This window comes from Mustelus asterias, chromosome 14, assembly GCF_964213995.1.
Source record: "Mustelus asterias chromosome 14, sMusAst1.hap1.1, whole genome shotgun sequence".
Taxonomy (NCBI): Eukaryota; Metazoa; Chordata; class Chondrichthyes; order Carcharhiniformes; family Triakidae; genus Mustelus; species Mustelus asterias.
Genome location: NC_135814.1, coordinates 32,021,738 through 32,047,848, shown reverse-complemented (window position 1 = coordinate 32,047,848; position 26,111 = coordinate 32,021,738). Strand labels below are relative to the sequence as shown.

Sequence of the window (26,111 nt, the reverse complement as noted above, 5' to 3'; positions counted from 1 at the left end):
TGCTTCCATTTGGAGGGGGAAGCTTTTCGCAACTGTAGGAAGGTCATTGTCTGTTGGGGCCTCCATGAACCCTGTTTCTCCATGAAATGAACCGTGACTACACAGATGTAAAGTGGCAGTCATTTTAAATCAGGGCTTTCGTTTTTCAATAAAATGTCAATTTTTTACAAAATCGAATACTAGAAACCAGACAATGAGATATTAAATTAATTCCATATGGTACATCTTTGTGATACTTGATCAGGTGGGAACTTTGTCTCGTACGCTATCAGTCACTGAAAAAAACTTTTACCTTGTTGAATAAGGGTTTTTAAGCAGTTGTATAAAGTAGGAATTGAGTGAACAATCTCGGGCCCTGAAAAACTAATTTTATATTTGGCAAATGTCAAAACTCTCCATTATGATAAAAATTCCACAGGTTAATATAATTTAGTTTATATGTCTTAAAGATTGGGATATTGACATCAAACCTTCCACATCTCTACTTAATTTTGCCAATCCTTCTTGCCTTCTGTCCCTTATCTTGCACATTCAGCCAATGTTTGTATTTGTTGGTGGCTTTTCTTGCTCTCTCGACAATTATGTAATCCTTACATTCAATGGCCATTATTGACAAAGTATCCTTACAGTGCAGAAGGCGGTCATTTAGCCCATCAAGTTACATGTTACTCTAATTACAACTTTGGGCAGTTGTCCTGTGCTTCAGTATCACTTTGCTCACGTTCATTCATTCATCTGTCATAATTTGCTCTTTGTAACTGGCTAATATACAAATACGTAAAGTGCATGGCACCTCTTCACTTCAGATTATGCAAATATGTAATCAGTGCCAATTAGACTCAAGGAATGCATCCAAAAAGTTTGATTGCCATGTTATAAAATTACCGTTTTTCCATCACTTCTTATCACCTTATCCATGCCGTTTCACCCTTTCTGCCTTTCTCTTTAGCAATATACCATGTCTCCCGGATTAAAATTTATTTCTGATGACCGTATGTAGTGCTATGAGCCTTGCCAAATTTTCTCCGAAACCTCAGCCTTGATAGATGCCCTTCTCTTTGCATGATGTGGAGATGTCGGCGTTGGACTGGGATAAACACAGTAAGAGTTTTAATAACACCAGGTTAAAGTCCAACAGGTTTATTTGATAGCAAATGCCATTAGCCTTCTCTTTGCATACAGGGCATTCAAGTGCTCAGAAAAAATTGAACTAATCGTAATCTCTTTGAAGGGGTGATCGCACAACACCAATGGCATTTTTGGGTTTCTCCCATAAACCAGTTGATAGAGACTGTAGCCCCAGCATTGAGTGAATTATTCGCAGGGACTGCCCATGCCAGGGCAGAAGTCAATTTACAGCTCGATTGCCCAACTGAGTTTTGTGAAGCATCTCAAATTACTGTGCGATTTCTTTCAGAAACCCCATTACTAAAGGAACTTTCTGCCTGTGTGTTCATTACTACAATGTTTATATTTTAACACATACTATTTTGTCTTTGGTATATTACTGTCGACAGACTCAATCTAGTTGCCATGTCTAAGAGAAAAATGTTTTTGTCTATAAAGTCCATTGCTACAATTTAATCAAAATCCCTAGCTAATGGGAGACTGACCAGGGACCACAATTCTTCTCCATACATTGCATTTCTCACTCGTTCATCCACTACCCTGCATCCTTTAGTAGAATTTTTAACTTGCGTCAGAATGGATGGGAAAACTGCAGATATAGTTTTAAGACAATTTTGATTTGTCACATGTATTAACATAGTGAAAAGTATTGTTTCTTGCGCGCTATACAGACAAAACATACCATCCATAGAGAAGGAAACTAGAGAGTGCAGAATGTAGTGTTACAGACATAGCTAGGGTGAAGAGAAAGATCAGCTTAATGCGAGGTATGTTCATTCAAAAGTCTGACAGTAGCAGGGAAGAAGCTATTCTCGAGTCGGTTGGTACGTGACCTCAGACTTTTGTATCTTTTTCCCGAAGGAAGAAGGTGTAAGAGAGAATGTCCGGGGTGCTTGGGGTCCTTAATTATGCTGGCTGCTTTGCCGAGGCAGCGGGAAGTGTAGATAGTCAATGGCTTTTTTCCTTTAACCTCCTCCCCCCCGATATCATCACTTCTTTAACGTCACAATCAGAAATGTTAGATCTTAAGGGGATAGACTATAGTCCTGACTGTAAACTTAGACGTGTTCTATTTCATTTGAGCCTTTTCATAGATGACTTAGTCAGGGTGCTTCACTGGATACCACATCTGTGCTGATAAAATGGTTTCCTTTGGCTATTTTACACAGAATCACCAGTCTCTAAAGTAACTTTAATGCATTATTGTCCTGTGAACCGGAGGCAAGTAGAATTTTCCAATTCCTCAACTTTAGTTAAGCCAGATAAACTGCACCTAACATGCTCCATATTTTGGACACAGGCCCACTTTCTAAAAGCAGAATTGAATGAGAGTATAACTAGAACATCCATTACTGGACTAAAGCTTCCAGTGACTAGTTCAGTTTCTTCTGACGATTAGTATCATCACCGTCCCTTTGCGGTCCTTCCTTGTCAGGTGTCATTTCAAAAACCTGTTACCCCTTTTTGGATCTTTCATCATATAATGATATTTCAAGTCACGTGTAATGCATCTACATTTCACTCCAGATTCACAGCAATGTGGTTGACTCTGAAATGGCCTAGCAAGCCACTCAGTTGTGTTCAACCTCTAGAAAGAAAACATGAAAGCGGACAGACTATCTGGCATCGACCTCTGCACCAGAAATGACAATGGCAAACCCAACCCTGCAAAGTCCTCCTTACTAACATCTAGGAGCTTGTGCCAAAATTGGGAGAACTGTCTCACAGATTAGTCAAGCAACAGTCCGACACATTCATATCCACAGAATCATACCTCACAGGTAATCCCAGACACCACCATCACCATTCCTGGGTACGTGCTGTTTCACCAGTGAGGCAGACCCAGCAGTATACAGTCGGGAGTTTCCCCGTGAATCTTCAGCATTGACTCTGGACCCCATGAAGTCTCATGGCACCAAGTCAAATATTGACAAGGAAACCTCCTGCTGATTACTATGCACCCATCCTCCCTCAGCTGATAAATTAGCACTCCATGTTGAACAGCACTGAGGATGTCAAGGGCACAGAATGTACTCTGGGTGGGGGACTTCAATGTCAATTACCAACAGTGGCTCAGTAATACCACCATACATGGAGCTGGCCAGGTCCTAAATATAGCCGCTCAGTTGGGACGGTGGCAGGTGGTGAGGGAACCAACTCAAAAAAGGAAAAACACACTTGACCTCATCCTCACCAACCTGCCTGCCGCAGATGCATCTGCCCATGATGCTACTGGTAGCAGTGACCACGGCACAGTCCTTGTGGAGACAAAGCCCCGTCTTCACATGGAGGATACTTTTCATTGTGTTGCGTGGCTCAACCACCATGCTAAATGGGATAGACTTCGAACAGATCTAGCAGCTCAAAACTGTGCATCGACGGAGGTGCTGTGAGCCATCAGCAACAGTAGAGCTGTCGTCAACCACAATCTGTAGCTTCATGGCCAGCATATTCCTCACGCTACCATTACCACCAAGCCAGAACAACCCTGGTTCAATGCAAGTGCAGGAGAGCATGCCAGGAGCAGCACCAGCCATACCTAAAAGTGAGGGTCAACCCTGGTGAAGCGACAAAACAGCATGACTTGCTTGCAAAACAGCATAAGCAGCAAGTAATAGAGCTAAGTGATCCCAGAACCAATGGATCAAATCGAAGCTCTGCAGTCCTGCCGCATCCAGCCATGAATATTGGTGGACAATTAAACAAGGTGGAGGTGGCTCCACAAATATTCCCATTTTCAATAATGAAGGAGCTCAGCATATCAATGCAAAAGATAAGGCTGAAGCATTTGCAACGATCTTCAGCCAGAAATTCCGAGGAATGGATGATCCAAAAATCGGCATCCTCCAAGGGTCCTCAGCATCTCTAGATGTCAGTTTTCAGCCAATTAGATTCCTTCCATGTAGTATCTAGAAATGGTTGAAGTAGCGGAAAGTGCAATGGGCCCTGATAATATTCTGCAATAGCCCTGAAGATGTACTCGAGAACTTGCCTTGCAGCTATCCAAGCTGTTCCAGTATAGCTACAACACTGGCATCTATCCAGCAATTTGGAAAATTGCCCAGGTATGCCCTGCACACAAGAAACAGGGCAAATCTACCACCTCATCAGTCTGCTCTCGATCATTAGCAAAGTGATGGAAGGGGTCATCAACACTGCTATCATACGACACTTACTGAACAATAACCTGTTCACAAACGCTCAGTTTGGGTTCCATCAGGGTCACTCAGCTCCTGGCCTCAGTACAGCCTTGATTCAAACAGACAAAAAAGCTGAATGAGGGGTGAGGCAAGTGAGCGCCCTTGACATCAACGCAGCATTTGACCAAGTAGGGTATTAAGGAGCCCGAGAACAACTGGAGTGAATAGGAATCAGAAGGGAAACTCTCCACTGGTTGGAGTCATACCTGGCACAAAGAAAGATGGTTGTGGTGATTGGAAGTCAATCATCTCAGTTCCAGGACATCACTGCAGGTGTTCCTCAGGGTAGTGTCCTAGGCCCAACCATTTTCAGCTGCTTCATCAATGACCTTCCTTCCATCAATGGGGATGTTCACTGATGACTGGACAACGTTCAGTATCATTCATGACTCTTCAGATACTGAAGCAGCCCATGTCCAAATACAGAAAGACCGTGGCAATATCCAGGCTTGGGCTGACAAATAGCAGGTCACATTCATGCCACAAAAATGTGAGGCAAGGCAATGAGCAGCTCAACAAGAAAGGATCTAACTCTTGCTCCTTGACATTCAATGACATTACGATCACTCAACCTCCAAAATGTTAGTGGGAGATTATCATTGATCAGAAGCTGAACTGGATTAGCCATATAAATACTGTGGCTACCAGAGCAGGTCAAAAATGGAATACTCTCCACTTGCCTGGATGAGTGCAGCTCCAACAACATGAGGTTTGGCACCATCTAGGACAAAGCAGCCTGCTTGGCTCCAAAAGAGAAAACGCTGAATAATCTCAGCAGGTCTGGCAGCAGCTTTGACAGAGTCATCTGGACTCGAAACATCAGCTCTTTTCTCTCCTTACAGATGCTGCCAGACCTGCTGAAACTTTCCAACAGTTTCTCTTTTGGTTTCAGATTCCAGCATCCACAGTGATTTGCTTTCAGCCCACTTGGCTGCTATCCCTTCTACAAACATTCAATCCATCCATCACTGACTAACGGTGGCAGCCGTTAGTACCACTTACAAGATGGACTGCAGGAGCTCACCAAGGTTCCTTAGGCAGCACCTTCCAAACCCACGACTACTGCCATCTAGAAGGATAAGATGCCCAGGGACACCACCACCTGGAGGTTTCCTTACCAAATCACTCACCATCCTAACTTGGAAAGATATTGCCGTTCCTTCACTGTCGACGGGTCAAAACCTGGAATTCCCTCCCCAACAGCAGTGTGGGTGCACCTACACCTCAGGGACTACAGCAGTTCAAGGCAGCTCACCATCAGCATCACAAGGGCAACTAAGGATGGTATGAAATAAAGGCCAAGCCAGCAACACCCATAAATGAATTTTTAAAAATGCAATTGACATCAACAAACCATAACAATGTAATTCACAAGAATTATCAAATTGGGAACAGTGAATTGTCAGGACTAACTGTTGTTCTTGCACCTCTCAGTGATTACAATTCACCAACATAGGAAGAGCGAAAGATAGTTCAAGTTCAACTCCAATTAACTTATCCCATTAAAGTGGTGATTACAGCACAGGTACATTCTAATGTGAACAAAGGATCATTTTCTGTTCCAAAGTTCAACAGTCACCATCTTAGTACACTCGCAACTATTTCAAGGTATATAAAAAAAAAATCATACCACATTGCTCAAGTAAGAAAGCCACAAGCTGACAATATGGTAGCACAAAGGAAGCCATTGAGGCTATGTTTGCACTGGCTCTTTGAAGAAGTTGTCGTCCAAGTTTCTACCCAACCCACCATTTTCACAAAGCAACACAAATTTTCCTCTTTCAAGAAGTAATCCAATTCCCTTTTAAAGATTTTATTGAATCTGCTTCCATCACCCTTTCAGGATTTGCATTTCGGAACTTCACTCGTGTGTAAAAAAAGAAAAATTCTCCTAATTTCCCGACTGATTCCTTTGTTAATTTCCTGTGTGAATCTATGACTTTCAGTTACCTACTTTCCTTCCAGTTGAAATAGTTTATTCCTATGTACTCTAGCAAAACTGCTCAATTTTAAATGCCTTTATTAAATTTCTCCGTAACCTCCTCTGGTCAAAGAGAACAACCTTATTTTATCTAGTCTCCCCACATAACTGACATCCTGCATCCCCAGTACCATCTCTAAAGACTCAACGTCCTTTCCAAACTCAAGCTAGGGCCTAAACAGCATGTTTCCCATAACACTCTGAACTTTGGAGTTACAAAAAACAATGTAAACTGCAGGAGATCATGCCAGGAGCAGCAGCATGCATATTCAAAAAATGAGGTATCAATCTGGCGCAGCTAGAACAGAGAAAATGCTGGAGAAACTCAGCAGATCTGACAGCATCTGTGGAGAAAGAATCGAGCCACCTTTGAGTCTGGATGACCCTTACTTATTTGCCAAACAGCGGAAGCAACTTGCGATGGGACAGAGCCAAGCGATTCCACAACTAATGGATTAGACCCAGATTGTGTGAGGAAATGGTGATACATTTCCAAGTCAGGATGATGAATGGCTTGGAGGGCAACTTCCAGGTAGTAACCTTTGATGCAGCACCTTATTTACTTCCCTACCTATCTTAGTGTAATCACAGATTTAGCAACCAATTCAAGTCATTTAAATAAGTTGTAAATAGTTGGGGCCACAGCACCGGTCCTTGTGGCAATCCAGTGGTTACAATTTGCCAACCCAAAAATAACCCATTTACCCCTACTCTCTGCTTCACAATTCTACTGTGCACATTACCATAACAAATGGCAGGTAACATTCATGCCACAAAAAATGTGAGGTAAGGCAATGAGCAGCTCAACAAGAAAGGATCTAACCATTGCTCCTTGACATTCAATGGCTTTGCCATCACTCAATCTCCAGAATGTTAGTGGGAGTAAGCAATCTCCTAACTAGGTCAATTGTTTTCTGTCAATTCATGAGCTTTAACATATTCTAATGTGGAACACGACAGGTTAACTACAGAAGGTTCATGTAAACTACATGAATATACATTCCCAGGTCGATAACTTTAGTTGCTGCCTCAACAAATTCAATTGGATTTGTCAAGACCGACCCTTTGTAAATCCATGATGATTCTCCTGAATCGGCTCAAATTCCCTTAAGTGCTCAACCACTCTATTGTTTAATTATATATTCCAATAGTTTCCCCATAGCAGACATTAAACCAACAGGTCCATTTATTTCCTAGTTTAACTCACCCGTCTTAAAAATATGGTGCGACATTTCCAATCTAAAAAGGGAGAATTCCTGAATTGGGCACACTTATTATAGCTAAAGCATTTTCAATTTCCTCCACCTACTTGCTTTAAAACCCGGCGCATGGAAACCATTAGGTCCTTGTAATAGGTGAGTTGCTGTACCAATATTTTCTTTCTAAACTGTTGCTGTGCTTATATTAACATTAGTTGTCTGTTCGTGATTTAATTTCTTTACATTATCAGGTATATTAATCTTCACAGTAGGGGAAAGAGGTTGATAAAAAGTAATTATTCAACAAGTTGCTGTTTTACTATATTCATCTGCAAAATTACCCACATCTATTTTGGAAGGACTCACGTTTCCCTTGACCATCGCTTTCCTCTAAAATAATTGTAAAATCTGTGTGTCATGTTCTCTTTTTGTAGCTCACTTCCTTTGCTGATCTTTAAATCTCAGGTGTCCCTTGGGTCTACACTATTCTTTGCATTTTTGCATGCTCCCTATTTTGGTTCCACATTATATCTCACCTTTTGTTGACAATGGCAGTTTTATTTGGCAAGCAGAGCTCTTGCCATTCAAGAGTACAAATTGACGCCGACACATTTCTTATTTAAAAGCTTCTTACTGATCATTTTTATTTCCTAGTTTTGCTCACTTGTCTTAAAAATGGTGCTACACTTGAAATTTTCCAATTTAAAAAAGGGACAAATCCTGAATTCAGCACACTTTGGAATATTAAGGAGATATTTCATAACATTCAGCAAAGATACATTCCAGTGAGAAAGAAAGACTAGGAGACAAATGCATTATCCATGACTAACCAAGTTAAAAGGTAGCATAGAAAGAAAAAGTGTACAATTCTGTGAACATTTGCAATAGGTTAGAAGATTGGACAGTATTTTTTTAAACTTCAAAACCAGTAGCAGCCATAATATGCAGACCTAGTGGTGGACACCACTGTATTTTCCACAACCTCAAAAACAACTGTTTGCTACTATTTTCTGCTCCTTAAGTCAATTATCTATCCACATTGCCACTGGCCCATTAATCCCATTGGCCTCAATTTGGCCAATAGGTTTACTGTGTATACTACTATAGAAAGATAGCAAATCTAAATCAATGTTTGTTAACAAAATAAACAGTTACAAATCTAAGTTTAGATTTATTAATTTTTAAGGTTACAAAGCTAATGCTCAGAATGGACTGGGCAAGCCCAAAACCATTCCTTGCTTGCTCCATAAATCAAATTCAACATCCAATTCAAGGTGCCCACAAGGGAGACAAACAAGATCCAAGTTGACAAGATAAAGGCATCTTGGACTTGATCAGACACTTGATTTTAGCCAAAAGTTTATCTTGAATGCTACTGACACATCTGAAAAACCATACACTGCTCCAGCCACATAACCTTCAAGTAATGATGATTTTCTACAGGGTGATGGTCAAATCCATTCCCAGGTTTTTGGAAGATTCTGCAACTTTCATGTAAAAGTCAAAGCATTGCAAGCATGTTAATAAAATTAATGTTATTGTGAAAATGTGATTATTAAATGTTAATTATAACCTTATCTTGGACATTATAAAGTTCAGAAACAGAGGAAATTGCACAAACTCTGGATATATAGATACCATATCTAAATTTACAGGTACAAATGGGGAGTTGATCAACAACAAAGAGCTGTTCAGTAAGCTTTTTCAGGAGGACGCAAAAGAGATAGATTATGCAAATCGATGCTGAAAGAAAATCAATGTATATGAAATATAAATGAATACATTTGGGAGAAAGAATAGGTGAAAAATTACACAGAACATGCACAATAAATACTGAAACTTGTGACTTTATGTTTCAAATCCATACATTTTGCAAAATGGGATGATAATTTAATCAAAGGTGTCGATCAGTCAATTCGATTCATTCCAGGTGATATCAAGAAACTGCTGAAGGCAGTGGATACTGCAAAGACTATGGGCGCTGAAAACACTCCAGCAACAGTACTGGAGACTTGCACTCCGGAAGTAGCTGTGCCCCTTCTAAGTTGTTCCAGTACAGCTAGTACATTGGCACTTACTACCTGGCAATATGGAAAATTGTCCATGTACGTCCTGTACACGGAAAGGACAAATTCAACCCAGCGAATTATCATTCCATCACTCGATCATCAGCAAACTGACAGAAGGTGCCGTCAACAATGCTACCAAGTGGCACTTAACTCAGCAATAACCAGGCCCACCGGGCTCCTGGCCTCATTCCAGCCTTGGTCCAAACATGGACAAAAAAGCTGAACTCGAGGTGATGTGAGAGTCTTTGACATCAAGGCAGTATTTCCAACTGGGAATGGTAGCAAGGAGCCTTAGCAAAACTGAAGTCAATGGTAATCACAGGGATCATGCTCCGTTAGTTGGAGTCATATCTAGCACAAAGGAAGACGGTTGCGGTTATTGAAGGTCTAGCATCTCAGTCCCAGGTTATTGCTGTAGGAGTTCCTCAGGGTAGTTTCCTTGGCCCAACCATCTTCAGCTCTTCAATAACCTCCCCAGCATAAGGTCAGAAGTGAGGATGTTTGTACAGTTTAATACAGTTCGTAACTCCTCAGATCCTGAAGGAGTCCGTATCCATATGTAACACGGCCTGGATGACAAATATCTTTGATTTATGTTGAACTTCTTGAACAAGAGACAATCCTAAGACCAACCCTTAACAATTAATGGCATTACCATCATAATATCACCGAATCACCTACTATATGGCCGATTAAAACCCACAACTTCTACCACCTAGAAACATAAACAACCTGAAAGTTCACCTCCAAGCCACACACTATTCAGCTCTCAAGGCAATCTGTAAAATACAAGCAGATCCCTAGACGTTATAAACCCATGTATGGAGTACAAGAGGAAAGGGATAATGCAAAATCTATGTAAATCATTATTTAGATTGACCCTAGAAGATTGTAAACAGTTTTGGGCAGCTGACAAGAATACCAATGCCATGAAGAATTTCTGAAGGCATTTACAAAAATGACAACAGAAACTTAAAAATCATAGAATCCCTGCAGTACTGAAGGTCCATAGAGTCTGCACTGATTCGCTGACAGGGCATCATACTCAGACCCTATTCCCGTAACCCCACTAACCTACATATCTTGGGACACTAAGGGGCAATTTAGTGTGGCCAATCAACTTACTCTGCACATCTTTGGACTGTGGGAGGATTGTGTCTATGTATGCCCTGTTTGTGAACACAACTCCTCACTCACCTGAAGGAGCGACACTCCAAAAGCTTGTGCTACCAGATAAACCTGTTGGACTTTAACCTGGTGTTGTGAGACTTCTTACTGTGGGAGGAGACCAGAGCACTTGTAGAAAATTCACACAGACAAGAGGAGAACATGCAAATACCACACTGACAGTCAGCCAAGACCAGAATTGAACCCATTGTGTCATCCCCAAATTTGAGGTCATACTTGAGGCGAGAGAAACACTCAAAAAGCACACATACCCGTTTCTCCTAATTAAAGCAATCAAAACTATTCAATAATAAGAACTGTGAATTGTTAATTGAAGGTTATAAATTCACTACCATCACAAAAGGTAGGAAAAGAAAGTTTAGAAGTTTTTATTTAAACTATGGAGTTGTTGCCCCCATGACATAGAACAAAGGAAATAAAATTCATATCTGCCTGTGGCAAACTATTTGAAAAAATAAATAATTAAAAAGATTTGGGTGAAAAAGGAACCAGAATTGAATTAAGAGGTTACAATCTAATCTTGATAATTCAACATCAATAACACATTTGTGTGATCGAGCGAATTTGGATTAAAACAAGTAGGCATTTAATGCTAAAAGTTAGTTATCACATCAGTTAAGTAGTTTTGAATTAAGAGTATATTATTGCACAGAAGTTCTCAACTGGGGCTTCCCAGGCCGTGCGGAGTCAGCCATCTTTCAAGGGATCCGCCAAAAATAACTTGAGAAAGTGTAAAATACGGACTTGGCACAATTGAGTAGGACTCTCTCTCTCAAGACTTTTTAAAAACCCATGCCTCAGTGTCACAATGTTTGAGTCAGCAATAGCCAGTGACTGAGGTTCAGTGCTCACACAGGGCGCAAGGCTTGCAGCCTCAACACATCACCACAGCCTTTACCTTGAGCCACAATCTCTTCCCATTCCTCTTACCCAAACTGTGATCTGGTACCCTGCACCTGTTATGATCTCAAAGGAGACCATTATAGCTTTTAAAAAGAAATTCTGGCTCCCAGTTATTAATTGAAAGAATTATGCCACAATATTTCACATTTTAGAAACAAAATCTTTTACTGTACAAGAATTAAACAAAGCTAATACTAATTTAACACAATTTTTGTAAACCCTTATTCTGTAAAGCCAAAAATCCTAGCAGATCACTTCCAATTCTATTTTTAATTCCACAATGGGTTCCCCTATATTTTGTGAGGATCCTCTCACTTCTGGGACAAAACAAAGGTGCACCACTCCTTTCTGGAATTCACCTTAATCCTCTCCAGTGTTCCTGCTGCTCTGATCTGAGATTTCTTGGGTGTCCTTACTCTAGCATTGTCAGTTCTCCAATTCTCTTTAAAGTACCTCACAATTGTGGTCACCCCAGCTCGAGCTTCACTGCCTTCTTGCTCAGTGGTCTCCAGCTTTAGATGTAAACTGCTCGTGTCTGTAAGAAAACACGAAAGGAAACAAAAACAAAACTCTGCCTTCTTGCAATAGAGTCACAGAATTTTACAGCATAGAAAGGGGCCTATTGGCCCATTGTGTCTGCATTCACCATCAAGCATTGATCTATTCTCATCCCATTTTCCATAGCCTTGTATGCTGTGGCTCTTCTAATGCTCATCTAAATGTTTAAGTGTTGTGAGAGCTCCTGCCTCCACCACCCTTTCAAGCAGTGAGCTCCAAATTCCCCATCACCTTCTGGGTGAAAACGTTTTTCCTCAAATCCCCTCAAAATCTCCTGCATCCCCTGGTTATTGACCCCTCTACTAAGAGGAAATGTGTCTTCCAACCTAACCCCCCCTTCATAATTTGTATACCTCAATCAGGTTCCCCCCCTCCCCTCAGCATTCTCTGCTTTTAAGGAAAACACTGCAAGCCTAACCAGCTTCAGCTTCACTTCATAGCTGTAACACTCCAGCCCAGGCAACATTCTGGTGAATCTCCTCTGCAATCTATCCCCACTGCAAAGTAGCACATGCGGGATGTCCCAGATCAAAATTCAAACCCATCATCCACAATTCCCAAATCTGTCCTTTCATCTGAAAAGTATGCGGATACTTCAAGAGCTGCCACATTCACCAGCTGCATTTCAACCTCTCATTGATCTGTGAAATACAATAGTAATTAAACAACATCTCTAATGAAGACAGAGCAATTCTTCTCAGCCTTACTGTCTTCAGGTCTCCAGTTGCTGTTTTATGACTCTTGCCCTTCTAACATTGACCTTGTAAGTACACATGAACCATCCACTCGATAATTACTTCAAGTTTGTTTACCGACCTCTCAAATTCAGGTCTCCTATTTATCTTACTTTTATCACTTCAACTCCCAATCTAAAGTTTATATTCCGAACAATTGAGTCATAACATCAGGAATTTTCATAACATCATTTAGTAAAAACAAAAATAGACTTACTTGTCTAGCTGTTCTGTGGATTTTTTTATAGAGTTCTCCAAGTACTGTAATTGTATTTGCAGTTGTCTTATTTTGTCAAATATGAATAGCAACAGAACGACCCTTCTCCAGCAAAAGAAGACAAATTTTAAGAATATATCACAACATTTTTTTCAAAGTAAACTTCCAGAGTAAGCCTGTCTGGAAAAATCTCGCCAATATGGCAACTGTGTTGTGACAGGAAGCAATCTGCATCATCGCCAGGCTAAATGAGCATCACCACCTGTTTGAAAAACAAGTTTTCAATGGAATAAGCCAGTGTCAATTCTATTACCGTGACCTCGCGTGCAAGGATATTTTCCAGCATAAAAGGGTGCAATTATAATTGACTGAAAATATAAAAACTGTAATGGTATACATAGCTCTCTACTATGCCACCTTTCTCATCCTCTCCCGCTGCTCAAACGAAGTACCAAAAAAAAGTATAATAAAATAGCTCTACCGTTTTGGTAAATGATTTAAGAGTCGAAATGAAATTTTAAATATGTTACAAACAAAAAAAAACCATGATATAGTTTTACTAGGAATTGTTAAATACAATAAGACCACTGTAAAAAGCACCAAATCTAATAAGACCACTGTAAGAGCGCCAAATTTAATACGACCACCGTAAAGCGACAAATATAAAATTAAAATATAATAATCGAACTCTCATTGTTTGGCAGAGGGGAAAATAATAAATCAGCGTTTGTAACGAGAGAATCCACACTCCAACTTACTGCATGCAGATATCAAGCACTTTCCCCCTCTGCCCAGTGCAGGATTGTTACATTGTCACACTGCTCCCGGGAGCCCGCGCTTAAACCCACGTCATGGCGCCGGCGTGCTCCGCCCCACTAGGAGGACGCACGACGCAGAGAACAGGGAAGGGGGGGCGGGCGGCGATGCCGGGTCACCGCGTTTGGTTGGGGGTGGGGTTTTTTCCCTATAGAGAGTGGGGGAGGGGAGGGGGGTAGAGTTTTATTCGCGCCGGTTTCCTGTTGAGCCGCTCGATGAGTTCCCACACGGATGGTAGGTAAGGTCAACCGCGTGCTCGTCTCTCGTCGAGCGGAGGTTTTATCTTGGGGAGGGGATTGGGCGCGGGCGGGGGAGTGTTTTAGGGGACGTTTAGTTTAATTTTTAAATGGACGGGCGGGCCTGGAGGGGGGAGGTGCCGGAGCTGCCGCCGTGAGTACGCGGGCGCCACAGCGCCCGCTGCCTCAGTCTGACGTGATGGCGGACTGGCCCCGCCTTCTGCCGCCACTCCCCGCCCCCCCGATTGGCTGGGGGTCACCATTGTGTCCCCGATGATTGACAGCTGTGGAGAGACAGGAGGAGGGGGGGAGGGAGAATGACAGAGAGCAAAAAAAAACTGTCGCTTTGACCCCTCTCCACCATCCAAATAAACTGACTCAAAAATCTCCACGATCATTAAAAACCAGGCTGACATTTAGCTGCAGAACACGCAAGAAAACTTGACACTCCCCTCCCACCCTTTAGGTGTGCAGGATTTGGTGGGGTGGGGCTGCAAATAAAATTGTTGTCAGGGCAACCTGTTGACATCTATCACATTGTGTGTTGTGGCCCACCATAATTGCAGATCGGTGTAAAATGTGAGGGACCAAATTGCTGGAGATAAATTACCACCCCCCCCCCCCCCCCCCTCCACCTCATCCTTGGGCAGTGTTTGTCGAAGGCGTCGTCGCTGGTTGCCATAAATAGGGGCTGCTGGCTGGACAATTGTGGGAGCAACAGGGGACACAAAATCATCAGTCAACGGACAAGGGAATCAAACAACTCCCCCCCCCCCCCCCCCCCGTCTTGCCAGATTCCCAGTTATTCACTGGATAAAATCCCAGTTTATTCATCTGTTTATAGCGGGCTACACAAGAGATGTCCCTCTCCACTGTAACCGACCACACACACGCCTACTCTCTTCAGCCGGCTAGTTGATGTTTGGTCAGAAACACCCAGACGGAACATGTGCCATTTTAATTTATTTCTTCCTTCCCCTTCACTTGATTGCCCAGTCAGTCAGTGTGTGTGGGGAGCAAAGAGAGAGAGAGAGAGTGGGTTGTGCGCAGTATTAATTGATGGGAAGCTCTGGAGGTGTTTTTTTTCCCCTCCCTTCTCTCTCTTGTTGGGTGTAGCCTCCCGAGTCATTTAAAACGTTTATATTTAGAGTAACTCCGGCTTCGGCGGCTGTCTGTGGCCTCGATTGGTGGTTGCTAGTGTCAGTCGGCCAGCGTCACCGCTTCCTCCATTCGGCTTGGTTGGAGCTGGCTGAAGGGAAAGAGAGTGAGGGGGCCGGCGGGGTAAGGGGGGGAGGGAGCTGGGTTCAGCCATGCTCCCGACTCGTTGCAACAAATCTTCTCGGTGGAAGGCTGGTGAGTGTTAAAAAAATAAACACACACACATACATACTTAATCCGTTTCTGCCCCTCCCCGACTGTTGATCACTCTCGGTTTTAAAATCAAGGGATTGTGCTTTCACTGCAAGGATAATTTTATATAAAGAATTTTTAAAACACATTTACCCAGTGGTAAATTTGTGCGCCACGCACAGTGAGGGAAGGTCATCACCGTTTGTGGTGACGGGCGAATAAAGGATTCGCGGAAGCGACGTATGGAAAGGTTTGACTGGGTAAAATTAGCCCGGCGGCCTAGTCGCCCTCCCCCCCCCCTCCCCCTCCTTTTCCTCCACCACCCTTGCCTCAACAGGCCCAAGTATTGGCCCTAATTCTGGGGTAAGCGAGAGATGCAGTGACACCGGGACGGGGGATTTCATACAAGACAGTAGGTGTGTGAGGGTTACTCTTCAGCTCGGATGCTGCTCCACTGGCTGGTTATCTATCTGCTGTGCTGTGGGAGATTTTATATGTACACTCGTGTATGTATGCGCGCTCAGCTATCCAGAGAGTGTGCGACATGTTGTAACCAGGTGAGAGTTCGGCATGGTTCATTATCCAGCCGCTGTGATCAGACCTGAGCATTCATTTTCTTGGCTCTTTTTGGAGGGGCTTGTGTTCCGTAATGTGGCACTGATGAGAGAGGGTTGCTTGCTTCAATCTGGGTAAGGGATGAAACAAGCTTCAGTCATGCTACTAAAATAGACCGGTATAAATATAGGACTCGAGTACATCAGACACACACAATCTTACCGCCTTTATACTAAAATCGATTAGGATTTGTCTTTTCGGCTTAGCCGAAAAGAAAGCGATGATGAGTAATGAAATAGGATTGTGATTTTGCTAATGCAGATATCCCATTGCATCTCTTGATAATCTCATTTTATTCGGTGGCGATCTTGATTATTGTGGTTTTTAGAATTCGACAAGCTCTCTTGATATCCTGTAAAGTTAATCTGTAATTGGACTTGCCCATCTTTGAATTTTGTCTTTTTTATGCTGAGCTCACCGACCATTGAAATAGATGAGTTGTGGTGGCCGGAATGAGCAAGAAACGTCCCATTTTTCCTTTAATTTTCGGTACGTTGTGTTGTAGCTCGATCATTTTATTTATTATCTTTTCATAAAAGAAAATATTTTATATTTAAGTTGCTGAATCCTGTTGGAGTGTTATGCAGTGAAACTTAATTTTCGTCAGTGCATGTCATGGGTATTGGCAAACAGTTCGTATGAAGGATGTAAAACACTCAGACAATGGAACTACAAAATATGTCTGAATATAGATAGCCCTTTCAAAAAAAATGCAACAACATTTTTCTGGGCAACTGGAAATACCTGATGGATGCAGTACAATCCAGAAGATGCTATGACTATGTAATACATGAGAATGAAGCACCAAAGCCATTGGAGTTGCACAATTATTAGAAAATTACATTGTACTGCATATTAGAAGCAATTACAGAAAATTTAAATGTGTTGGCCTCCCAAAGTAATAGCAAATGTTTTACTGAAAAGTGACTCACTTCTCATGGATTACGATAGTTACTCGCTGTAATTACCTCAAATACAATATATGCAATTACATAAAAGGCCTTCTTGCTCCCTGAGTGTATATTTTATTCACGAGCAATCCTAATTTTTTGGCATAACTGACAAAATCATTTTGCATGAATGTACCCTGGCTTTATTACATAGGCTTTGTAATTCATTTCAGCAAGTACTGTATTTCTAAATACCTATTTCTTGCAGCATTTCACTGAAAGCACTCAGGCGCTGAGGAAATGAATGAAAAATAATGCAACACAGAATTTGAATCAAAACTTTCACACAGTAATAGATGTTAGAACAGTGTACTGATGCAAGTAAGTTAAATTAGGAAAAATATATTCAAAAATATTAGCTGTCATGATGCAAATAAAGAACATGGATTCATTGCCATTTTGTTCTATAATATGTGGAAAGGCAGTGCTGTTTGCATTTTCTCATTTAGAAAAGATTTCAGAGGCACCATATTTTGTTGTGTGCAAGTGTGATTACATTGGGCCTGCATTTTGGTGTTTGCCAATGGAGCTGTTGAGAAGGGCATTAAAAAGTCTCACAGATGGAATATAATGTAGAAAAATGTGAAAGTTTTGCAATTTGGTAGGATGAATAAAGGAATTGAATATTATTTAAATGAAGAAGGAGTACAGAAAGCTGCAGCACAGAGGAATTTTGGGGCCCTCATGTATAGATAACAAAAAGCTGGCATGCAAGTTTAGCAGGTAATTGGGATGGCAAATGGAACGTTGGCCTTTATTTGAAAGGCAATGGAGTATAAAAATAGAAAAGTGTTAAAACTATACAATAGGTGCTTGATGGCCAGCCTGGACATGAAGGGCCACTTTCCGTGCTGTAAAACTCTGACTACACCTGCAATACTGTGAACGGTTTTGGTCCCCTTATCTAAGGAAAGTTATACTGCATTGGAGGCAGTCCAGAGAAGGTTTGCAAGGTTAATCCCAGGTATGGAGAGATTTTCTCATGAGGAGAGGTTGAGGAGGTTGGACCTGTACTCATTGAAGTTTAGAAGAATGAGAGGTAACCTCATTGCAGTATATCAGATTCACAGGGGGCTTCACAGGGTAGATGCTGCGAGGTTGTCTCCCCTTGTGGGAGAGTCTAGGACCAGAGGGCATAGTCTCCTGAGTAAAGGGTCGCCCATTTAAGACTGGGATGAGGAGTAATTTCTTCGCTGAGAGGGTAATGAATCTGTGAAATTTTCACTGTAGAGGTCATTAAGTATGTTCAAGCTGAGATAAGACAGATTGTTAATCAGTAAGGGAATCAAGGGTTATGGGAATAAAGCAGGAAAGCTGGAGTTAAGGATTATCAAATTGGTCATGGTCTAATTGAATGGCGGAGCACACTCGATGGGTCAAGTGGCCTACTTCTGCTTCTACGATTTATGGTCACAGCCACCTATCTTAACCTTCTTGCACTTTATTTTTTGTTTAAAACTCTTTTTTTTAGTATCCCCAAAGAAATGATGTGGCAGAGACCTGGCTGAGGTAAGGGATATCCCCTATGTGAAGGATAATGGGTGAAAGCTCATATTGAATCTTTCAGTGCAAGAACATTAATAGAACAACAATAAATACTCTCTTTTTTCAATACTGTAGGCCATCTTGACTGCGTAAACAATGTGGCCTGGGGTGTAATGTCCATTACACCAACTTACAGTTGGAAATACTTTGGTTGCAGTCTACCTGAAAATTTGAATAATTTTTCAAACAAAGGGTCAGTTTTTATTGGCTGACTGCTGGGATTTTTTCTTGCATACTGCCTATTAATTTTGGTCAACTCCAAGGTGATGACAAGTCATTGGTGTTGAACACTGCACCTCCACAGATTACAATTTTTACTTGTTCAATTAAAGCTGTATTGTTGCATTATAGTTTCCTGTCAAATTGCTTTGCCTTTTGTGTAGTATTGACTGCATTAATCCATTTTGCCATTTTGTATCACCTCGATTGTTCTGTGGGTCAGTCCTTGCCTTTCTCCCTTCTATATCAATAATGGCCTTCACTCATTCAGCCCAATGAACTTTTGCTGCTGATTCCACTCTATATTCATTGACTTACTTCAGACTGCTGCCAACTATTTCCAACCTTGTCTTGCAGCTATTGAATTTTCAAAAAATTCTTTCCAGAGATGTGTGTGTCACAGTGAAGGCCAACATTTGTTGCCTTTTCCTAATTGTCCAGAGAAGGGGAATTGCCTTCTTGAACCACTACAATTCATCTAGTTTGGGTTCCCCCACAGTGCGGTTAGGAAGGGAGTTCTAAGTGATTGATTCCGCAACAGTGAAGGAAACTATATCGATCTAAGTCAAGATGGCTTGTGGCTTGGAGAGATACTTGCAGGTGATAATGTTCTCATGCAATTGCTGCCTTAGTCCTAACAATTGGTACAAGTTGTGGGTTTGGAAGGTGCAGTCCAAGTGAGTTGCTGCAGCACGTTTTGTAGATAGTTTGTGTGCTGCTAATGGAAGGAGTGACTTTTGAAGGTGAGGGGGTGATGATCAAGCGGGCTGCTCTGTTCCAGATGGTGTTGAATTTCTTGAGTATTGTTAGAGCTGAACTCATGCAGTCAAATGCAAAGTATTCCATCACACTCATGGCTTGTTATATCTTAACCTATGCCCTTCAGTGGGTCAGGAAAATATCTTTTTTAATTCTTCATAGTTCCTTTGTCACCTTCCGGAAGCTCAAACACTAACTACCATCACTTACCTTTGACAGCTTATCCCTTGTCATTCTCGACATACTAGCATTCTTAACATAGTCTTTCTTTTTCCTTTTTAGAAAGCATGCATTAAATTGCAATTTTCATGACCATTGGACATGCCAAATCACTTTACAGCCAATTAAGTATCTTTTGAAGTGCAATCACTGTTGTAATCATATGCACTCAACAAATCCCTCACAACAGCATTGAGATAATGTCCACATATCTGTTTTCTATAATGTTGATTGAGAGAGAATTATGGCCAGGACACCAGGGTAACTCTTCCTATAAATAGTGTCATGGAATCTTTTACATCCACCCAAGCAGGCAGATGGGACCTCGGTTTAACATCTCATCTGAAAGACTGTACTTCTGACAGTGCAGTGCTCCCTCAGCACTACAATGGAATTTCTTGAGTAGAATAGCAGTTGAATTGTCAAGGCCCCCTTTTTCCTCTTCGATAGCATTTCCAATTCCAAGAGCTTCTTTGGACAGCTCTCTAGTAATTCAAGGCAGGATAAAGGAAGGACTTGTCTGAGAGGTGATCCTTCTCATATATCCAGCCAGTGGCATTTTATGTCTGCTATTTTAAGCTATTGTGTTAATTGGTGCTGTGATCTATTCACTTCTTTTCCTCCTAAGCTGAAATGGTTCACCCTCTTTCTTCTTTCATCTGTGAAGGTGGTGAAAACAAGATTCATTGTTTTCTACTCGCAACGCATTCATTCCCATGGCCTAAACCATATTAACTCTATTATGATTTTGTCAGTGCCTTGCTATTACTTCCTTTCTTTTCCTGACAACTAATGCCAAACTAACTGGCCTGTGGTTCACTGTTTTATTTTCTCCACCTCCTCTTTTGAATAGCTGCATTTGCTCTTTTAAATCCTCTGAGCACTCCAGAATCCAGGGAATTTTGGAAGATCACAATCAATACATCCACACTCTCTGCAACATCACTCTTTTAAGAACCCTAGGATGTAGGCCATCTGATTCAGGTATTAGAATAAAGAAAATTACAGCACAGGAACAGGCCCTTTGGCCCTGCAAGCCTGCACTGACCATGCTGCCTGACTGAACTAAAACCCCCTACTCTTCTGGGGACCATATCCCTCTATTCCCATCCTATTCTTGGATTTGTCAAGACGCCCCTTGAAGTCACTATCTTACCTGCTTCCACTACCTCCCCTGGCAGCGAGTTCCAGGCACCCACCTCGGTGTAAAAAAAACTTGCCAGTGTTTTGTCAGTGTTTTTCGTCTCATTAATTTCTGTAGTAATTAAGTACCTTATGTTCCTCACACTCCTTTGACCCATGGTTCACCAATTTTTTGTGGTGTATTTCTTGTGTGTTCCGTACAGACACAAAATATTTGTTTAACATACGTTGCCTTAGACCCCATTATAATTTCTCCTCTCTCAACCTCCAATGGAACCATATTTACTTTTGCTGCTCTTGTCTTTTCTATATACTTGTAGAAACTCTTACAGTCTGTTTTTCTATTTCTTTCCAATTTATTTGTTCTGTTTTTCTATATCCTCAGGGTGGGGAGTCAGTCCCTAGGAGCTGGCAGTTTAAATTTGTGTCTGAGGTGAAGAGAAATTTCTTTACATATGTGGAATGCTTTGCCATGGGAAGTGGTTGGGGTGGAACTATTGCACCTTTTAAAGGACAATTGGATTGGTCTTTAAAGTTGAGAAAGGTATAAAAATTTGGGAGGAAAGCAGGACTGGAATTAGATTTTGGATTAGTCTAGGGAAGAGCAGGCACAGATGTGTTGTAAGATTCTATAGTCTTGCACTAATTCTTGGTATTCCTCCTTGTGTTTTCAATTTAGAAAAGTAAAACTCCAATCTTCATTATGGCATTCAGTGAAGCACTGAAATATTTCAGGTTATTGATTGCATGCTATATTATGTGGCGGTTAACTTGGGAGTTAACACCCTCTGCACCACCAGAAAAATCCAGGTTTAGTTTATTTGTATTTGGCTCTGGGAACTGCAGCTATAATTCATAGGATGAGCATCAAGTGTCTTCCAACTTGTTGTCACCGGCTCCTCTGTTTCTGTTGTCTGAGCTAACTTATTCATTCAGATTGATGGTTCCGATTCCTTTGTCGTAAGAGCAAGTAAAGAAATATTGTTGGATATAGATTATTTCAGCTTTCATTTTAGGAAGGATGACTTTCCAAGGAAACGCCCAGATAATTTATAGATAGGACCGGAAGGGCAGATCTCAGCATCCAACTTCATTATTCAGGATATCAAAGATTTACATATTATAAGAATAAATAGCTTCCAAAATGAAGCTGATGTTTTCCAAATCACCACCATCTGTATTTTCCACACTAGTGTATACACCAAAAGGGTATAGAAACCAAAATTTGGCTCCCTTTCCTCGCCTGTTAATAGATGAACAACTTTCATCTGAAAAACACAGTCGAACTTATGATGTGGTTCCCTGCTCTTGAACAAAATGTTCATACACATTTTTAGGGCAACTTTTTTATATATCTTAAGGGTGCAACTTCCTCCCCTTTGTGTGTTGTCTTAGGCAACCTATAACTGAGGTTAATAAGGTAGTTTGGCCCTAGATGTAGTCAGTCTATTCCAGTTTAAATGCTGAGAAGCACAACGATTCCAGTAATAATGGACATTTGTACTCTTAAGTCAGCCACACTGTGGATGTGGATGAGGCCAGAACGTTTGTGTGATAGGGCAGGTGTGTCATTCTTCATAGTTCTCATCTTGGCTCAGTTAGTAGCATTCTCACCTCTTAGAAGGATTTTGGTGCAGGCCCACTCTAGGACTTGAGCACCAAATCAAGTCTGACTCTTTGGTTTAATGCTGCTTTACTGGAAGTGACTTTCTTCCAGAAAGACCTGTTTGTTCTGGTGGATATAAAGATGCTGTAGTTTGATTCAAAGAAGAGAAGGGAATTGCCCTGACCAGCATCTGCCCCTTGACCAATACTAATTAAAGGGTAATGGTCATCCACTATATTTGCTAAATATAGAACTTTGCCATGTTTGCCCACGTAATAACAGTGACTGCATTTCATTAAAAAACTAATATGGATGTGAAATTCTGGGTATGCTCAGATGAAATAAAGCATTATATAAATGCAAGTATTTGCTTCTCCATGATGCTGTTTGTTGACACTGCAGCATGTGGTGTTAGACTGTCTTTTCTCTTTGAGATGGAATTTTTGTTGTCGTTCACATACAAAATGTTGGTCTTGAGAAATGGAGCACCACATGTTTAGGTGCCCAGTATGAATTTCAAACATTCCCAGGTGAGGTGTTAACAGAGTAAAGCTCCTTGTGCTCTATTGTGACATTCTGTTTAAGCTTGACCTCAACACCATTTGCAAAAGAGCACCCATTACTCCATAGCAATGCCACCTTTCTGTCCTTTATTATGAATATTGCACTGTTAGCTTTTCCGTCACTATTGCCAATATGGTTGTAAAAACTTGTGCTTTTCCAGAGAATGTGTACTTGATGATTTGTTTATTACCTATTGTCTGAACTGCTGAATACTGTAAAACCACATTTGGTTCAGAACATAATAACAGGAGTAAGTAATTTAGCCCGTTGTGCTTTTACTGCCGTTCAGTGAGATTGTCTGATTTGTCCATATCCCTTTCTCCCTTTGGATAACACAAATATCAAATTTAATATTTGCAATTGATCTACCATCAGTTTGCTTTTGTTAAAATGGGTTCCAAACTTCTACCAATCTTTGCAGGTAGAAGTATTTCCTAATTTCACTCCTGAAATATTTGACTAAATATTTTAGCTGTTTCTTAGTACTCAGCAGAAATTGCATTTCTGTATCTACCGTATTTGTTCCCCGTCATATCTAGAAAATTCTAATCACGTCACCTGTTAACTAAGTTCTAGGCAATACAACCCCAGTTTGTTTAATCTCTCCTTGTAATCTAACGCACGGGTTTTTTGATTTGATTTATTATTGTCACGTGTATTAGCATACAGTGAAAAGTATTATTTCCTGCGCGCTATACAGACAAAGCATACCGTTCATATAGAAGGAAACGCAAGAGTGCAGAATGTAGTGTTACAGTCATAGCTAGGGTGCAGAAAAAGATCAACTTAATGCAAGGTAGGTCCATTCAAAAGTCTGACGGCAGCAGGAAGGCACTGTTCTTGAGTCGGTTGGTACATGACCTCAGACTTTTGTATCTTTCCTGACGGAAGAAGGTGGAAGAGAGAATGTCCGGGGTGCGTGGGGTCCTTAATTATGCTGGCTGCTTTGCCGAGGCAGCGGGAAGTGTCGACAGAGTCAATGGATGGGAGGCTGGTTTGCGTGATGAATTGGGCTACATTCATGACCTTTTGTAGTTCCTTGCGGTCTTGGGCAGAGCAGGAGCCATACCAAGCTGTGATACAACCAGAAAGAATGCTTTCTATGGTGCATCTGTAAAAGTTGGTGAGAGTCATAGCTGACATGCCAAATTTCCTTAGTCTTCTGTGAGAGTAGAGGCATTGGTGGGCTTTCTTAACTATAGTGTCGGCATGGGGGAACCAGGACAGACTGTTGGTGATCTGGACACTTAAAAACTTGGAAGCTCTCGACCCTTTCTATTTCATGGGTAATCTTCTAGTTAACCTGCAGTGTACACCTTTCAGGACCAGTATAACCTTGCTAAGGTGTGGTCCCAGATCTGCTCACGGTATTGCAGAGGTGGATGAACTGGGGCTTTGAGTAGCCAAAGCCTGCCTTCATCCCTTTTTGTTGCTGTATCAATTTTGTCACCTATTGCTGCTCTTTGTATTGTTAAGAACAAGATATGGTTTTACGTCAGGTATATTTGTATTTGTGGATGTTAAGGACAAGATATAGCTTTAAGTTTAACTTATATATTTTTTTATTTTGTTTGTGAACATAGGTTTTGTGAGATGGAACCAGCAAGTCTGGGGTGCTGCTTGAATATATGCATTTTTAGTGTGGTTTTTTTTTTAACGCTTGAAGTGAAGAGATAGGTCACCATAGGGTTCATGGTTCAAGGAAGTTAAAAACAAAAAAAAGTAAAACTACTGTTGCCTAGCAACAGGATCAGAGAAAAGATCCATGGGACAGGGAGAGACGAGAAAAGCGGTTTAAGTTTCAGTTGGTATGGTATACCACTGAGTGGCGAGGCGTGCCATCAACAGATCCAGGCAGTGGGCGATCGACAGGATCGTTCATCTCGACTCTCTGCCCCTCTACCACGGTTATATTCACGGCCAGATGTCCCTAGGGAGGGAGCAGTTGATGCTTCCGTGCCCGCTGGACACCGCAGGGGCTGGGGTGCATTATCGACCCCAACAATCACATTTTGATTTGATGTTTTAAGCTTCCTTTGTACTTTGCTTTTTGGTTCGGGCTGTTCCCCCTCCTTTTGGAAAGCTGCCCCTTTTAATTTGCCCCTCAGTTAATTTGATTTAGTTTAATTTGTTGGTACACAAAAAGAAGTACCATTGAGTGAAGACAGAAGGGTTTAAGGACTCTCTCCAGCTGAAAACTATGGTAGGCAGCTGAAGAAATTAGTTTAAGGAATTCGTACATATTGCACAAAAGTTAGTGAGCCTTTTGTGTCTCAAGGGAGATACCAATTGTGTAAAGACTTAGTGATTGTTCGGAAGTTACTGGAAAGGAAATCTCTTTGCAACTAAACCAGCTCTATCCTTGGTGTGGAAATAATGGTGGTGGTTCATGAGAGTATTGGGTGTGTAAGGGTATCACTGGGATAACAAGGGTAGCATGAGTTTGAATCTTTTTTTTCTTGGTGTCTGTTAAAATCTTTCCAACCTCTTTGTCCAGTGTAATTTAATTAATGTTTCTTGTTTATTTTTAAGTCAGCAGCAGAATCATGTGAATCTGTTCAATAAATACCCACCATGGTTTTCTTAAAAAAAAATTATCATGCCAGGTTCCATTCTTTCATCTGACTTGTCCAGTAATAGTATCAGCTGGGACCAGGACAGTATTTTTGTCATTTGACCAGGATCTGTGCTTTTTCCAGTGTTTTGTAGACGTTTTCTTTTAGATTTAAGTTGTCTCTTAGCGAGTAGTTCTCTTATCTCTTTTTAGTATTTTGTATTTGATCTTATCTCACTGAACTTTTCATGCTTCCATTAGCAGATTTGCCCAGTTTACTGTGGACAGTCTGTGCTTCATATTGAAGTCAACTTCACCCAGATCTAAGGTCTTAAGAGTGTGTCCAGGATAACTTTCT

At 41.3% G+C, this 26,111-nt stretch overlaps 2 protein-coding genes across 45 annotated transcripts in view; one reads left to right on the top strand and one right to left on the bottom strand.

Annotated features, from left to right (window-relative positions):
* zranb3 (zinc finger, RAN-binding domain containing 3) overlaps positions 1-14,422 on the bottom strand; it is a 113,119-nt gene extending 98,697 nt beyond the window's left edge. Inside the window, exons 1-2 of one of the 4 annotated variants that reach the window (XM_078228060.1) lie at positions 12,028-12,134; positions 10,775-10,852 (exon numbers count right to left, since the gene is read on the bottom strand). Coding sequence is in view for 1 of the 4 variants with exons in the window: in XM_078228058.1 (XP_078084184.1) it covers positions 13,936-13,940 (5 nt within the window). In the remaining 3 variants the exon portion in view is untranslated. Of the gene's footprint in view, positions 1-10,774; positions 10,853-12,027; positions 12,135-13,931 lie in introns of those variants that run through there. The other 3 variants (XM_078228058.1, XM_078228059.1, XM_078228061.1) reach the window with 3 other exon arrangements.
* Positions 14,079-26,111, top strand: part of r3hdm1 (R3H domain containing 1) — a 132,105-nt gene continuing 120,072 nt past the window's right edge. For 18 of the 41 annotated variants that reach the window (XR_013499513.1, XM_078228084.1, XM_078228085.1 and 15 more), the window contains exon 1: positions 15,472-15,582. The gene's annotated coding sequence lies outside the window, so the exon portion shown is untranslated. Of the gene's footprint in view, positions 14,232-15,425; positions 15,583-15,832; positions 16,137-26,111 lie in introns of those variants that run through there. The other 23 variants (XM_078228106.1, XM_078228088.1, XM_078228101.1 and 20 more) reach the window with 9 other exon arrangements.